The sequence below is a fragment of the Eubalaena glacialis genome, chromosome 3 (assembly GCF_028564815.1).
Source record: "Eubalaena glacialis isolate mEubGla1 chromosome 3, mEubGla1.1.hap2.+ XY, whole genome shotgun sequence".
NCBI lineage: Eukaryota > Metazoa > Chordata > Mammalia > Artiodactyla > Balaenidae > Eubalaena > Eubalaena glacialis.
This window is the reverse complement of record NC_083718.1, coordinates 44,729,543-44,747,467: the sequence shown is the minus strand read 5'-3', so window position 1 is coordinate 44,747,467 and position 17,925 is coordinate 44,729,543. Positions and strand designations below refer to the sequence as shown.

Sequence of the window (17,925 nt, the reverse complement as noted above, 5' to 3'; positions counted from 1 at the left end):
GTATAGCACTTTATGGTTTAAATGTATGTATAGGTGACTTGTATATTCCACAACCATGTTAGGCACTCAGTATTAACTACATATTTAAGGTAGATGACTACTTACAGAGGTATGACTGTTCATTTCCTCTGTTTTCATCCCAGGAGGCAATCTGCACAATACTCTATTAAAATCTATTAACTATTAGCCTCAAATATCTTACTTAAAAGTTACTGATCAGAGACAGTATAAATTCTCTCTGATCAATAACTCTCCGTTAAGCCAGAACAGACAGGAAAAATTACAGTATTGAGAAAAAAGATAATACTACCTTTAATATCTACATTAATTTTCTAAAATGATAATTCCCTCCTGGTTTCAGACAGGTATTTAAAACATACAGAGAATTTAAATCCTTACATGAACCTTACAGATTTAACTCTGTTAAAACTGACTCATAGAAAAAGAAGAGAAAGAATGTGTAGTCTTATATCTCACTATGGACTAACAGTGTGACATAACAGAATTTTACCATCAATTTATTCAATGTAATAGAATTCAACTTTTTTAAAAATCTGGAATCTTGATAAACATGCATTTTTCTCCCCCCCCCCTGCCTTTTTGGTATCAAGGTTTTCTTACTTAGTCCCTGACCTAAAAACTAAAGGCAAAGGCTAAATATTCTCAGTTTGAAATCAAGGTAGCATCTGGATAAACTTAATAAATCTCCAGGTCACTGCTTACCTTGCCAGTGAGAAGCTCAAAGAGGACAGCACCCAAACTCCACCAATCACAGGCTTCAGTTTCTTCCGTGATTGCTCCAACCTCTAAACACACCAAGAAAGGTTGATATTAAAATTCCAAAGGTCAATTAAACTCTCAAAATTAACATGTATTAGCAAGGTGACCTTTTTAATGCTGAGAGAGCACATACTAAATACTACTGGGTTTTCAAAATTCCTGAAAGTTACTTATCCTTTTGGTCACCTACTGTGGTTGCATTTTTTTATGCAGTCATATATTAAACGGAGACATTTGTTCTTTAGTTGATAGAGGGACACCTTCAAGATGCTATACTTAAAAGTTACATGAAACTACTAGATCAGCATGTTGCTTAATTTTTCAAATTTGAGAATGTACAGCCAACCCTATCTCAGGGGTCATTTTTTGTTTTAGAAATAAAGACTCTAGGTTTCAGAAGGAACTTCAAAAATTATCTAAACCAGTATTAATTATCCTTTGAGTTACAGACTAGAAACCAGAGAGGTGAAATGCCTTGTCCAATGTCATATAGTAAATCAGAAGCAGAACTAGGACCTATAGTATGATCCCTCTCCTAAATAATCAATTGTTTTCAACTAAAGAAGGAGGATGCGAAATGCAAATTTACCCATTTTACTATTCGGCAGTACAGATAGATATGGTGTTTTAAGCCACAACTGAAACTACTGGCTAAGATGAGGGCTTTTAGAATATCTCCAAGTTACAGTTTTATCTGTGTTATCCCTATCTCTCACCAGCACAAGTTCCTGAAATGTAATATGAGTTTTCAGGTGTCATCCTTCAGTTTTCTTCACAAATCAGCAATAACTCCTCATTTCACCATTTTTGAGGCTTTTAGCTCTTAAGTCATGTTTGATGTCTTCTTGTCCTTTCCTAATGACATTCAATTAGTCACTAAGCCTGAATATATCTGCCCTTTCATTTCCATTAAACTGACAAAACACGCTTATTATTTGTCTGCAGGTAGCCCAAAACTCACAACAATCATGTTGAAAAGGTTTTACGTAGTTAGGTTGGAACTTGGACAATAACAAGTGGAAGTGGTGCTCTGGCGCCCCAGCCTTTTAACCAATACTTAGTGAATCTACTGTGTTGGAGAACCAAAAAAACTCATAACACAGCTCGAGTTTTAAGTCTTGAAGCAAAGGTCATATGGATCAGAAAAAGAAAAAAAGAGCCATTTCTATGCAAAATACTGAAATTACTCCACTTCAGCAACCTCCTTCCTTATCCCTGCACCTACCGTATTCTGGGTTTCACAAGGCCTATGTACAACTATACCCTTCACACCAGCTCCTACCCATCTTTCCTCTCCTTATTGTGCTACCTGCCAAATCACAACCTCCATTCTCTAACTTAGCTGCTCTCAGCTAGGTGGTAAAAAGAAAACATAGATATTTAACTAACTCATATTATTGTGTGAATGACCAAAAGTCTTCTAATCCTCCGAGAGCCATCTGCATTCATAAAATAGCAGCTTGTTTGAAAAACTGAGAACTATCTTACTATCTAACAATAGAGGTTTAATTATACATGTTTTGACACATGAATTCAATGAAATATTACTACATAAGCATTTTAAATGATGTATTCACGCAAGGTTTAGGTTTATAAGTAAATGTCTGGATACATTAAGTTCAAAAAAAACAAGCTATAAAACAATAGAATCCTAATTTTAAAAATACATATATTTTTAAAAGACTGGTGAGAAAATGTAACAAAATGTTTTAGTGCTTTGCCTCTGGGATAGTGAGATTTTTATTTTCATTCTTATACTTATTAACCTACACGAATATCTAAGTGGTACAATTTTAAATGTATAGCAAGATGGCATGAAAACATTCAGGCTTGTTGGAGCAGGAAAGATGAAGCTATATAGGCCAGTCCTCCCTAAGAGTCTGTTTGCCTATAGTTTCCTCTACAACTTTACACTTGATCTTAGCCAAAAGGCCACGAAGCGATCCTCTACAACTTTAATGTATCATATATTAGAGACAGCAGTGGACTAGGAATCAGAAGTCCTGGGTTAAGAGCCTTGAGGAATTCACTTGATCTCATCCATAACACGAGGGTGAGATCTGAGGACCTCTAGGTTAAATTTAGCTCTATAATCTACGATTCTGATACTTAAGGATTCCCTAAAACAGTGATTTTCTTGAAGGACAATTCCTTGGGGGCTCTCATTCAAAGTACTTATGTTACCCCTCCCAGATTCAAATACACTGCCCCCAACCCCATTCCCAAGCTCCCCAAAGAGAGCCACCATCACCTTTGGAAGTGTGCTCCAGAAACTTTAAAAAGGATGTGTGTTCTTAGAAACTTCAGAAAAGTAGAAGAAATTTACCATAGCCCTGTCATCAAATATAACCTTTTGCACATTTCCTTCCAGTCTAAGGCAGGCAATGGATTACATCACTTCCCTGTTCGAAATTCTGAAATGGCTTCTCACTGAACATTAAATAACATTCAAATGTCTTGCTTAACCAGGCATGTATATATATTCAGGCCTCTATAATGAGGTCTCAACCTATCAAGATTCATTCAAACACGTATAAGCAGTACAAACTAGGTCCCCTGCTAGGCACTATTCCTCCACAGAACACTATATACTCACCACATTGCTAAATGATGTGAAACTAAAATCAGTTTTCAGAGTTAATGGTTTTATTTTTAAATATCTTGCTCAAGAATTTAAGTTATGTCATTTTGTTTAATCATAAAGCAAGCAGTATATACTCCTTAGTTTTAGAAAGGTGTTACATGTTCACAACTCAAGACCCCAAATTATTGATCAGCCATCTGTTTTGAATATGCAACCTCCAAGTCTCACTTTCCGTGTCTGAAGGTTGCTAGTAGGCACATATTGTAATAATGATAGTTGCAACAACAAAACAGTAGCTAACATCCGTTGACTGCTTACTATATGTAAGGAACCGTGTTTAACATTGTACATGAATTATTTAAAATTTCCAAGCATCCTTATGGAGAACTTACTTGGGTAGAATGACTTTGGAGGAGAAAGAATACGTATTTGTGTGTTCAGGGAAAAGAGGAATGCCTGACCCAGTCAGCTCAGAGAGCGTTGTGAAGATCAGATGGTTTTATAGGGTCTAATAACACGCCCTGAGGAGCTCTAGACTAGAACCACACCCCAAGCCCCTGCTCACAAAGGTTTCCTGTCAGAATTGAGCAAAGGGTTATTGTGATAAGTCTATGCAATGTAATCAATGACTAATATAATTTATAAAGGGAGCTTTCAAATTCACCAAAAGGTCCAAAGTGCCGTCACCAGTGTAGCCTAGACCACCAAATGCTACACGTTGTGCCTGCTTCCCATATCACTGCTGGGAATGTGCGCTGGGGGTGAAATGTGTCAGAGAGAGAGAGAGAGAGGGAGAGAGTGTGTGTGCGCGCGCGTGCGTGTGTGCGCGTGGGCACGCGGTGGGGGGAGGGGGATCTCTGATGCTACCATAAGCACAGTGCATCCTCCTGAGCATCAAAGATTTTTATATGTGTGGGAGGTGGTAGGATGTTGTTTTATTATTAAAAGAAACACAGACCCATTATGGAACAGAATGTAAACCTTGCATGGATCTGCAAGATAAAAAGACTTCAAAGAAACTTCAGGATCATATTATTAGTCTCGGAGGCCCCCATTTCATGTCACCTCTACAGTCAGAAGTACTTCGGTAGAAAAGTTTGAGAGGCACTTCAGGAGACAGACAAGGTGTTATTCCTTTATTGGTTTCTGTGACCTTGCTCAACTAAGGAGTCTAAGAACTAGGTTCACTGGTTTTTATGCTGCTTTGAAATCCCTCACAATTTTCTGCCAGAGTCCTTAACAGGTAGATAATGACCAACATACTGCTTCAAATGTGGATGCTACAGTGTCTGACAAGCACCAGTCTGAACGTGAGGCAACACAGACAGTAGCAAGAGACCCAAGCAGGCCCTAAAGTTAATTCCCATTTTCAGTCGGCTCGCTTTCTGGTCCAGGATGCGGGGTGCACCACGTGGCACCTGATATAACTGCTGGTGACACCCTAGCACCATCAACCTTAGTCTACTTCATCCACTCCCCATTTCTTTTCCCATCTTTCCTTGATCTTCCCCTCTTCTTTCTTCCACGGACAGCCTGCTTCTTTTCCCCTCCCCTTATTCTCTTTTTCCTCCCCACTCTTGGCTGTCATTGGTTAAGCTTTCTAATGGCACTTTGGCCTAAAGAAACTACTGATCCCATCTAAGAAAAACTGCTTCTGAAAGTCTGAAGACAACTAGGCTGAATGTCATCTTTAATCTGACTGGGCTAATAAAGAAGGACAGCAACTCTGAAAAGTTAATTTTTTTCTCATGGAAATCTGGAAAAAAGACACTGAACAAGTTTTAAATCCATCCCCTTAACAGTGCAGCTTGAATCACTTCAAAATGACTTTATATTAAGGATTCATTAATTAATGTGAAACTGACATCATGACCAACTGTCCTTGATTTTAATAGATGACTCTGAACTACAACAAAGAGTTCTATATTTAGATAAGATACAAAGAAGAACTTCCAAACGGCTAAGGAAACTTAACTATTAGAACAACTGGAAGAAGATACTTACATAATTTCTTCTTTAGGGTTTTAAAATAGAATTTCACTTTCTTTTAATAATCAGAATGAAAGATTTTGATTGTCTTTTCAACATCCCTTATAGATCAATAATTCTTAGATTAAAATTTTAAAGATATACCTTGAAATTGCATTGCCAAAAAGAAGACTGAGGTTGTGTGGCTGTCAAAAGCAATACTCTAAAACTGCTTTACTTGCAAAATCTATACAAAATTTTAAGCATAAACCAAGAGTACTGATTTCATATGTAAAGCTACATGATAGCTACTACAAACACAAGCTGAACAGTCAGGTATGTTGTGTCCAAAGTCAAAAGCAGAGAATATAAAGAAATATCAAATAAATTTGTGAGGGTTCTTTTAAAGTATAACATAGTAAAGCTGAGAAATCCCTTTAAACTCCCTACCTTGAATTTTTTAAATCTCTGGTGGGAAAAAAAGCAGAAAAAAATTTTAAAGGATAAATCCTCCACTGCTTTGTCAATTTTCAAAATATTTTCCCTATAAAACCCAATGTATTCAGTTCCCATGCATGCCCCTTCCCCTGACACTACATTCTATATTTGCAGTTTCCAGGGTGGTAAAGCAGTATCCTTATTCTCCACAAGGACAGCAGGGCTATAAAGCATTAAGCAAAGGGATCGGTGGAAAAATAAATTATTCCCTAAGAAAACAAACAAATCCTCAGATTATTCCCACAAAAACTCAAAAAGAGACAGTGATATCAAAGAATCCTGAATTTTTGGCTTTGAGTCAAAGAGATGTATTGACAGGGCTCTAGTTCTGCTACTGTTTGAGCCTGGCTGGATATTTTAGCTTCTCTGAAAATGAGGACAGCCAGACCTCTAGCCTTCTTTTTACCTGTAATTTTACAATCCTGAAAGTGTTTTCAAAAGCACTCATGAGCCTTTCTCATAACTTCTTCTCCCTCCATTAACCTAAGATGCCCAAAGAGAGGGATTATGCTAAAATGAGCCAGCATTCCACATTCGTCCTTCTTCTCCTTTCTACACACAGCCACCCTTCCTTTCCCTAAGAGACCTGGTGGCAAGCAAAATGAATCAGTGTCACTAAATCTAACCGTTACCATCTTTTAATGTAATGGAGACACAAAATCAGCTCCAGATTAGATTTCAACTCATCCAAAATTTTTGGAGGACATCAAATATGTGAGAACAGTTTAGTAAAATTCTAGAAATCCCATTTTAGCACCATCACTCCTCATACTCTAACACAATATAGAATTTTATGGATTCATACTAATGATTCAAACTATCATAATTCACAAGTGAATAAACAAGTTTAAATAAAATAATAAAGATACCACAACATAAAAATGTGTCTTGCCTACCTTTGTTTTACTCATGTTTAACACCTCATAGAACACTCTTCAACAAGCCAGGACATCTCTCAGAAAAATAATGCTGCCTTAGTAACCCATACTGTCAAAGGGCTTGCTAAAACATAGACTAAGAGAGTTTTATAGTCCTATGATAGTCAGAGTTTACTAAGTCTCCCTCTTACAGCCAAAAATAATAATGTTAATCTGACCCCAAAACTGTACTATAATAAGCCTTGCTCCTGAAAAGTAAAAGAGCAAAAAAACAGAAAGCCTGGACTCAGGAAACCATAAAATGTCTCTATCTGTATGAGAAGTGAAGGGAAAGAAGCAAAGTATACACTCTTAGACTTGAGAAAGTCTGAAAGACACTGGAGAGACCATTCGATCCCAGCATTACTGAGATCATGACATATACTATCTACTGGCCTAGGCCCTGCCTTTTAGGGTTATATAGTTTAAGCCACATGGATTTGTCAGACATGACTCAGAAATAACTGTAGATAATACTAAAACTATGCTGGAAATTGTACAGAGAATTTTAAAAGCTAGAAAATGCGTCTCAAAGTCAAGCTTTATAAATGGACACCAACCTTCCTATAAAGCTTTATAAAGATGAATCACCCAGCTCGGTGCTTTGTGACCACCTAGAGGGATGGGATAGGGAGGGTGGGAGGGAGACGCAAGAGGGAAGAGATATGGGGATATACGTATATATACAGCTGACTCACTTTGTTATAAAGCAGAAACTAACACACCACTGTAAAAAATTATACTCCAATAAGATGTTAAAATAAATAAATAAAAAATAAAAACAAAGGAAAAAAAAAAAAGATGAATCACCTTGCATTTTAAGTAACTGTGAATTCCCAAACTCAGAATTTACTTTTCTTTAAGAGACATCACTGTTATGGTGCTTGATAAATAAGGGAATATGATATTCTACATTTAGCTCTTTGATGGATTTGTTAAGGCACATTTTCAGACTGGTGACATCACTTGATTCTCCACTAAGGGAGACCCACACAGGTCATCACATCCTTCTTCTTACCTCTACTGATCACAACAAATAGCTACCCATCCCCATTCCAAAAATCTTTAGAGACAATTCCATGACCTCCCTCTGGCAGTATGTTCTACTGTTGCTGTCTTCCTTTCAGGATATGATAGGAAATACAGTAAGTTCAGAGTTTTCTTAGAAGAGAATTTCACATATAGAGAATTTCTATTTTAATTTAGAGCAAGTATTTAAATACTTCTCTCAAACTCTTTTCCTTAACTATACTTTTTTAAATAAATAGAATCTTAGATGCCTCATTTCTCTTCACTTTCAAAGTTATAGTAACCGTGGAACTGTTATTAAGAGGTCATATAAAACGCAATGAAAAAGCAACAATTGTTGCAAATCATGTGTTTATATAAGTCAAATTAAACCAACATTTAGATGTTGAAAGAATTAGTCACATAAACGATAGAGCACTTTATCCAAATATCAGAATGACGGAACAATTTTAAAGCCACAAACCTATAGAATACATTAAAATGATAATTAGCAGTAAGTATACTTTCGGGGGGGGGGCAATATAGTTTCTAAATGCACAGGGCTTTTTTTCCAAAACAATATTTTAAATTTTGATGTTAAATACCTGATCTTAAGGATTCCAACTCTCTCTTTTAGGAAAAAGAAAAGAAGTAAGAAAAATACATTAGCTTTTAGAATAAAAGAGAGCTCTTTGGTGAATAAGACAATATAAAAATTAAGCCACATTCTTATAAACCTTAAAACTAAGCACCATATACACTTTTATAGTATCAGAAAAAAAGCTGTGGTGTCTAAATTTTCCATAAATTCTGTAAGTGTTCAGTAAGATTTAAAACACTATTACAATTAGTTTGTTAACTTTCTTCCAGGGGAGTCAAGACTTCATTAATGGCCTTAGACAGTTTTTTTTTTTTTTTTAAATCTGATCTATCATTAGTGACACACTTGGACCAAGGGTAAAAGAACGTCTTTCTTCTGCAATGAGCATTCCATGTTAGCTAGAGCATGCAAACATTAGTCCTGTGTTCCTACACAGTCTTTCCCTGCAGCATCTGTTGCTAATTGAAAGGGACTAGAATTACAAAATTCTAGTCAATTTCTCTCACCAGCTCTTGCTGTGTATAAAGATTTTCTATGCAGGGGCTGAGCATTAGTCTTCCACTACAGCTGATGACTAAAGAGCTAAGAGAAAGAAACACAGAAGAAAGCATTTCTTTTTTCTTTATATATCCAACAATACATGGAACTAAACTGTGAGAAGAGGGACAGCTAAGCATATCTTATGTCAGCTTGGTAAATTATAATTCTGTAAACATAACTATTCACCTATAAAGTCTATTAATGTCCTAGTTAACCAATTGTGTATGTCTTCTGTTTGGACAGTCTCTTCTTTTTATACACATCTTCAAAAGTAACTGTCAATATTAAACCAATTATGTCTTATTTCTAGCTCCTAGGCATAGTACCTGGCACACAGAAGGCACTTAATAAATGTTTGTTGAACAACTATCTCCATCTTGTGTTTTGTAGCACGGTGCAATCAAAACACCTCCAAAGGCCTCATCACATGCATTTTCTTTAAGTCTATTGAGCACAGAGATCTACATCAAGTCCTTCTGCACCTTTACATGTGGTAGGCCAGAAAGTTTTCAACATTATCTAAAGCATACTCTGGCTGCTAGATGAAACGCAAGAATGGAGGTCAGTCAGCTGAGGACTGCAGGAGTCCAGGCAAGAGATGATGGTGGCTTAAAATGGGGTGGTCGAGTGGACACCTTCCAGGGCTCCCCTCTGCAGAGCACAATGACTGCTACAGTCTGTCCTGGCACGGATGGCATGTGGTAAAGAAAAGAAGCTGGAAAGCCCTGGGAGGAGGAAGAAGACAGGACTGGGAGATAAATCAAGGTTTCCCCTGTCCCTGTTCAATGGAAGGAATCTAGACACACAATTACATGAAATGTGCTCCAAGTGGGTAAGCTGGCGGTAACATCTGAGTAACTCTAGAGCCTGGAATCTGCATTTCCTAGCCCATCCTTTCAAATGGGCATTTTGCTCCTTTTTTCTTATTTTATATTTATACTTATATAGTTCTATTTACATTTCAGAAAATGCCGGCTGCCCAGTTATCTGTTCCACGTTCCATAAAGTCCTTCAGCATCGTACTCAATCGAAGATTCAAATGCCTTATTGGTCGAGTAGAGAATATGAACTGTTTAAAAGCTGCTGGTATCACATTGCTCTAACTCATGAGCGTGCTATCAGGGAAGACCAGCAACAGGGGCGAGCACTTTCCAGAGGGGAGAACCTGCAGCAGCTGGGGCTCAGCGCTCCTGCGCACGCCCCCCACGGTGATGGGGGAGAGGCGGTGCTGCCCCCCTTTCACACGCCTGCCTTCTTGGCTCATCCCAGTCTCTAGGCTTGCTTCCTGCCGCCACCACATGACTAATTCAGTTGGTTTTCAGGTAATCGAATTATATGAAACCTGGGGCCTTGGGTTGTACAGCGGAGACATGAATGTAAGTACTAATTCAGGCGAGGTTTAACAAAATTCTGCTTCTCCCACTACCCAGCTTTTAATTCCTTGTTGTCGTGGTGACCTGGCAACCATGTTCTGAGCTTTCCTGCTATTATCTGCACAACCTGGGTCAAAGATCCTTGACTTAACTAGATTCAGCATTCCAGAGCCAAAAATTACTTGTTCGAGGAAGTTTATAGGTATCATTACTATACAGTTTTCTTGTGAGATAAACTAAGAAACAGCTAACTACCATATGACTTCTGGTTGACTGATTATAATTCTGAGCTCTATACAATCTTGCTTACTCTCACCCTGCGTTTCTGGTAGGAAGAAAACCAATAGCATGCTCCATTTTCCATTGATCATATCACAACTCCATTCTGAATAGCCATCGGGTGTCACAGTGTTACCCAACCAAAGCCATTACAGTTGATTGATGAGAAAAAGGCTAACTGAAAATTGTGAAAATGACAGGCGCAGTTTTCTCTCTCTCCCCGCTGCTCTGTTGCTGTGTTAGGCAGGCAGAGCTACATGCACTGCTGTTAACGGAGCTTCAGGAATTCTATTTGCTTTATCACCAATTTTTTAAAACCTTAGCATTTTTAAACATTTATTTGAAGGAAGTATTTATAAATAATTGTTTAGAAGGAGTCAGCCCTGGTTACTTCCTGGAGATTCAAACTGACAAGATTTTACATGGTATAAAAACTGATGATTTGGTCAAAGTAGCTAGCCAATAGTTCCGGTACATAATGTTGAACTCAGCATTACATCTTCTTTGTTAAATATCACAGGTAAAAGATAGTTCACTTCCTTCTTTATAATAATATGGTGGTGAGACCAATTAACTGAACAGTTGCCAAAAATCCATTTAGACCTTAAAATTAAGAAGCATTACACTGCAGCTATTACTTAAAACAGTAAGTATCTAATGTTGTGTTCCTCTTCTAAAAAAGAAATTTGTCCAAGATCATAAAGAAAAAGATGTAGAGTAAATAAGAAGTTAAAATTAACTTCCTTTTAACAATCTAAAGCTTGAAGTAAACCCCCTATTCCCCAATACCAGGTAGTACTAGGAAATGTACAGAGATATTGTTTTTATACAGGAGGGGTGAAATACAGTATCAATTCTTTCACCCTTATCAATTCTCTAGTTCTAACAGCTCAAGAATTTCTTCCCTTGAGAGGAATTAATGTGTTATTCACTAAGGTGCCAAATAACAAGGACTGAATACTCTGCTATTACTCTGTCTCATTCTCACCACTAGAGACAAATCACATTCTGGCCTGATGAGAAGTATGGTTTCAGAATGGGTCTATTTCAATATGGAGTGATCTTAATGCAGAGGTGAAGGTGACTGGCCCATTTTTAGGGGGTTTGTTAGGACTCCAGGATATACCCTACCTAGGGATGGATCCCAAGGTTTCAGACCCTCAAACATGTATAAAGTAACCCTTTAATCTTCTTTCCATCAGAAGGGTCTTGCCCTTCTGGACAAGGTTAAGACTTGACTTGAACCTCTTTTTGCTTAGCCTAATATACTCATGGCACAAGCTTCATCAGTATACAGGGGTGGAGCGCAGCAGGGAATTTTCCTCAGTGTAAAATTTCCACTATTCTATGGCAAACTTGAAAAGATACTGGTTCTCTCAAAGAAGACATAGAGTTAGTTATATAACATTAGGAACTAAAGGCAAAAGATTAAAAGTACTTGCTAATCATTCGAGGAAAACATTAAAACATTTACTATGTACATGGGAGCTACTGTTGAAGTTTTGCTTAAGGGTAAATCAAACAAAACAGTTCCTGTTTGAAACATAACATTTAAATATTAACCACAAATATTTCACTCTTTTAAAATTATTTCTATAGCTCCCTCTTGCCTTTTTCTTCCTTCTCCTTTGGCGGGGGTGGGCGGGGGGAGACTGGACCAGGGATGTAGCCATATTTCCTGGTGATAACATTATTATTTCAAAATATACATCTATATTCATTTGCTTTCTCTAACAACTTCACATGCCTAAAATTAGATTCCTCACGCATGGTGAAGTTACCCAGGACCCAGAACTTCTCAGATCTAAATGATTCTTTCTTCTTTTAAATAGCTTTGTTAAAAATCTTGGCACTTAAATTTCACCCTACTCAAAAGTTGTCTTGGCTTTTTTCCTGCAAATGAAAATAGTTTCCATAAATTCCTCATTTCCATATTATATACTTTATGTACAAACTATAAATGAGAAAAAGAGAATACTGAGATACATTTCCTCCAAGTGAAATAATTTTTTTAACCTTACTGATGTTAGACAGGAAATCAGTATTTATTTCTCGGCAGAAAAGTTCTTGCCTTTAATAAGATGGACTTGAATTTTGACATCTGTGGTCTTCTTAATATTCAACAAATCTGTTTCAGATAGATATATGATAAAGCAAATATTATAGGATGTTAATTGCAGAATCTAGGTGATGGGTAAATATGGGTATACAATTCTTCCGACTTTTCTGTATGTTTGAAATTTTTCAAAATAAAATGTTAAGAAAAAAGTTCTTAAAAATCTATTTTACTACTGGTAAATTAAGGCCTAAAAAGTCTTAAATAACTTGCCCAATGTCATGCAATGAGTTAATGGCTGATGTTAGAAAAATATTGAGTTTTGGTAATTCTCAATTTCATCGTAACATTCTAAATCTTAAACCTACGATGCCCTCATGGTATTTTTCAACCATCCATGGTCTGAGTCCTAGATCTAATTATCAAATACATAACTATCACACAGAGCACCATGCTTAAAAAGCAACTAATCGTGTGTAAAGCATGCGTATGAAGAAAGGCAGGGGAGACTATGCCCCAAAAATATATTCATGGATTATTTGATAAAGTCAGGCTAGAAGAGCAAAGAGTAGTAGTAAATAAATGTTATGCTCTAAAACTGAATTTTGCAGACAGTTATCAGCATGATTTTTCTATGTTTCACTTTTCACCGTCAGCTGTGAGCTGTTTCCAAGTGTGAAATCGCCTAAGAGAGGAAGCAAAGCTGTCATTTGACATCTGGGAGCGTGGAGATTGGGCTGCGGTAAAAAGCACTTTGGACTTCTTCAATTTACACACATATTCACCTATAAATTCTCAAGTGTGAAAAGTATTCAATGAGAAATATCAATGTAAATTTCAAGCATTTATAAAGGCTCATAATCGGGTGGAAACTAAAGGTGAAGGACACACTCATAGGATACCATATCAACTTGTTAAGACTAGAATGGGAAACTTAAGTGATTATGTTAGCGTAATAACTAACATATAAACAATTTTATTCACTTGTCTTAGATTGCATATTAAACTTTCAAATCCAGTCTTTTGTGTTTTATGTGCTTAATAAGTTCTATTTTCTAGCTGCTTTTTTATGATGAGAGACGAGACTGCTAAGAAAAAAATACTGGTAAAAGAAAAAAGAAATACTTTCTTGACATTTTATTTTTCCTTTATACTTAAAATACTATAACAAAAAATTTATTCTATATTATGATAAATTAATAGTTCCAATGATAAAGCACATTAAATCTTCTAAATACATGTGTGTTTGTGTGTATATACAAATTGAAGTAAAATCAGAGTAACTACAAGGAAGTCCTCTGGAGAAGAATAACCAATTAACTCCAGTTATTCTATAATTCTCCAGATTATTCTATAATCTCTCATAACAAAAAAACAGAAGAATCTGTCTAAACATCTCTTAATAAAATATCTAAAACTCTCCTCATATGGAAACTAGACAGTGTTATATTTATATCGTCATGCTATACAATCTATTCCCACTTTGGGGACTATTTCTTTGCTCTTTCTTTCCTGAACTCCGTTCTGTGTTTCTGTGGTATGAAAGGAACCCATTTACCATGAATGATGTTTATTTAAAATAAAACCTTTCTAGAGAATCATCCTAGATAACCTAAGGATACAAAGTGAACCTAAAAGGAACGGCTTCTACTTCGAAAACAGGGCTGGGTTTGATCAGTGAATTCGTATTCTCAAGACCCTCTTGATGGGTCTGCAGCTGCAGCCATTTATTTGCTGGCTTTTTCACAGATGTAGGCAGAGAAAAAGCTCCATGGTTTTTGTCTTTTTGTTGTTGGATTTATTTTCCTTAATATAAAAAAGTGGCAACTTTTTTTTAAAAAGTTCTTCATTTCACTGTAGAAACTTGTGAACATCGGACATCCTTGGTAGTATACATCGTTGAAATGACTATGACTTTGAAAATCTAAGATCGCAAAGTTGGCAGAAACTACACTTAAATAACAGAAGGTGATCATTTGCATTTCAAAATTTATCTATCTTGCTTTTCCCCTCAATTAGACCAAAACATGTTGATTCACAGGTTTCTGTGTGTGTGTTTTCTTTTTTAAATTTATTTATAGAGCAGAATAATGGCCCCCCTGCTAGTTTGGCATTTGCTCAAGTTTCTGTCCATGTAAATCGAATCTGTTACTGGAAAATTTTCTCAAAATATAAAGGCACATCATCCACAAGATAAAAAGATACACTGCTGATATTATAAAGTACAGGGCAGGTGGATAATGTTTTTAGGACAAATGTGTGATAAGGATTCCCAGGAGGGAGGCGTGGTAGGGGTAGAGGTTGCATGCTGTTCAAACAGAAGTGAATCGTTCTCATCATAATCTTGTGACAACTTTACTTTCTAACCAAACATCAGCTGCTTAACAGTTACTTGGACAAAAATACTAAGGTTAGAGTTGGGAAACAGGAGGGCAAGGGGATGTGGGAGGAGAATTACTTCAACCCTTAGTATTGCAAAGGACAGATCAAAAGATGACTTAGTACTCTATGTCCCCGTGTGTTCATTGATTTGTGATTTTTAAGCATTGAAACATTAGCTTCTTATCATTGCTCCCACCCCTTTGAGAAGAGGAGCAAAGTCTACTTTTATTTTTATCAGTAGCACTGCTATTCAGTTTTGAAACAAACAGTAATTCACAAATTTTTGTTCCAATTCCCTTTGCATTATAAGCAATGGGCAGGAGTACACACACTTAACTGAGTTCTGCAACTCTAGGTTTAAGACCATCTAAATTAGAACACCAGCATCACTTTTCAATTAAGGTCATTACTGATTAAGTTTTATACTGTTGATAAAACAAATTAATAGGCCCAAGGAATGGAGAGACTTCCCACATTGTTCAATGTATGCCATAATACTAGAACACTTTTGTAACTCACAAAGCTTGAAAGTACAATTCTTTTATGCAAATAATTAAAACAAAGCCCTTCTTCAGACTACATCTTTTTGCAAATGTTAGTGAAGGACAACCTGGATGATGACGGCAAAAATCCATTAATGGTAGACTGCCACCTGCTGGTAAACTATGAGAATTGTGATTTCTGGGAAAAGGCTTAAAACTTAGAACTTGGAAACTGATCGCTATTAAATTCAGTACACAAAACTGTATTTCAGCACACAAAGTTGAAAGTATGTATTTGCTGATGTATGTAGTATGGTTTTATTCCACATATATTAAAATTCTCAGGAGGTCAACATGCTATGAATGTTAAAGTGAACATGCCTATAGTTTGAAGAAAAATAATCTGCTAGAAAGCCAAAGTACAACCTTACAGATAGTTTTCAACAAGAAACTAAGAAGAAAAATAAGAAAAAAAGAGTCAGTTATAAACATTAAACTGCCCCATAAACACTTGGTTTTGATGTGAGGTTTATACTGCACTTGACTTCAGGATTTAACAGGTTTTACTTAAAAGAACTCCCAGATTTAATTTTGATCCTAAAACACTGAAATTTATTATAATTAACATATACTTATTTACATACATTGGTACCTAAAATGTTATTTATAATCAAATTAGAAAGGGGAAGGGTCTGCTAAAAAATAAACCAGATAACCATAATAAAGTGATTTCACTATGAAATTTTTTTGTTATCCCATTAACTAAATCATACTAATAAGATTTCAAAAGCCAGCATAATATTATCTATTTGAGAAAGAAAAAAATGTAGGCATGCTCTATCACCCCTAGGAAGAAATAAAATCAAACAATCCTAATTTGGGGGACGAAAGAGGAAAGAAAAGAGTATAACAGTAAGAAGAAAATCTAAATCATTGTTTTCAGAAAATAGTTTTAGTATATTTGCTTTGCAGATTGAAAAACTGCTATTTCTCAATACAGAAGTAATTCTTAACAATGAAAACTGTAACTAAAAACAATATAGCTCTTTGCATCCTAATTATAATCATTTCCCATTACGCAGGGAAACAATGTTAGCATCAATAATAACGCTGGTTTGCTAGTAAGCATTAAATACTGTATTAATCAACAACTAAGCGTATCATGTCAATACAATCAGCTTGAACCTCCTCTGAAAGCCAGAGGGTAACAAGTGAAGCAACTTTGGCCATTCAAAGAGGCTGAATGCTAGGCAAAAGGTGAACAAACTTTGGATTCAAACACAGCCCCATCTGCACTGATGACAGACAGAAACTAACTAAAATCCAATTCATATGCTTAAGAGACCTATAATTATCAGCAAAGGATCTAACACCCCCAGAAATAAATCTCTAATTTAAAAAAACAAAGACAATACAGTAAAAGTAAGAGAAACCTGTTGTGTCAAATATTTGGTTATTTCTAAACAAGAAGAATATGCTTCCTAAAATTTCTCAAATATGGAAAGAACTCTTTAAAATCTGCTCTAAAATGCCAGGATGGCACATCACTGAAATCACAACGTTGCATTTTTTTTTTATTTCAAATTTTATCCATTTTTAGCCTTAGGAATTTTACTCTTTTAGCCATCTACCTCTCACATCTTAAAAATCATCCATTTACTGGGCTTCCCTAGTGGCGCAGTGGTTAAGAATCTGCCTGCCAATGCAGGGGACAGGGGTTCCAGCCCTGGTCTGGGAAGATCCCACATGCCATGGAGCAACTAAGCCCGTGCGCCACAACTACTGAGCCTGTGCACCACAATTACTGAAGCCCACGTGCCTAGAGTCCGTGCTCCGCAACAAGAGAAGCCACCACAATGAGAAGCCTGCGCACCACAACAAACAGTAGCCCCCGCTCGCCGCAACTAGAGAAAGCCTGAGCACAGCAACAAAGACCCAACTCAGCCAAAAATTAAATATATAAATAAATAAGTAAGTAAGTAAGTAGACAGTCCTCTGTGACTATGAATGGATAAAGAAGATGTGGTACATATATACAATGGAATATTACTCAGCCATAAAAAGGAACGAAATTGGGTCATTTGTAGAGACGTGGATGGATCTAGAGACTGTCATACAGAGTGAAGTAAGTCAGAAAGAGAAAAACAAATATTGTATATTAACGCATATATGTGGAATCCAGAAAAATGGTACAGATGAACCGGTTTGCAGGGCAGAAATAGAGACACAGATGTAGAGAACAAACGTATGGACACCAAGGGGGGAAAGTGGCGGGGGTGGTGGTGTGATGAATTGGGAGACTGGGATTGACATGTATACACTAATATGTATAAAATGGATAACTAATAAGAACCTGCTGTATAAAAAAATAAAATTTTAAAATTAAAAAAAAAAATCATCCAATTAAAGAGGATACTTAAAGGTCCTTTTAAACACTAAGAAGTTGACATTTCTACG

General features: G+C 36.4%; 1 protein-coding gene across 4 annotated transcripts in view; it reads right to left on the bottom strand.

Annotated features, from left to right (window-relative positions):
- Window positions 1-17,925, bottom strand: part of RPS6KC1 (ribosomal protein S6 kinase C1) — a 212,376-nt gene that overhangs the window by 10,498 nt on the left and 183,953 nt on the right. For all 4 annotated transcript variants that reach the window (XM_061185594.1, XM_061185595.1, XM_061185596.1 and 1 more), the window contains one exon: window positions 724-806. In XM_061185594.1, coding sequence (XP_061041577.1) covers window positions 724-806 — 83 coding nt within the window. The remainder of the gene's footprint in view (window positions 1-723; window positions 807-17,925) is intronic.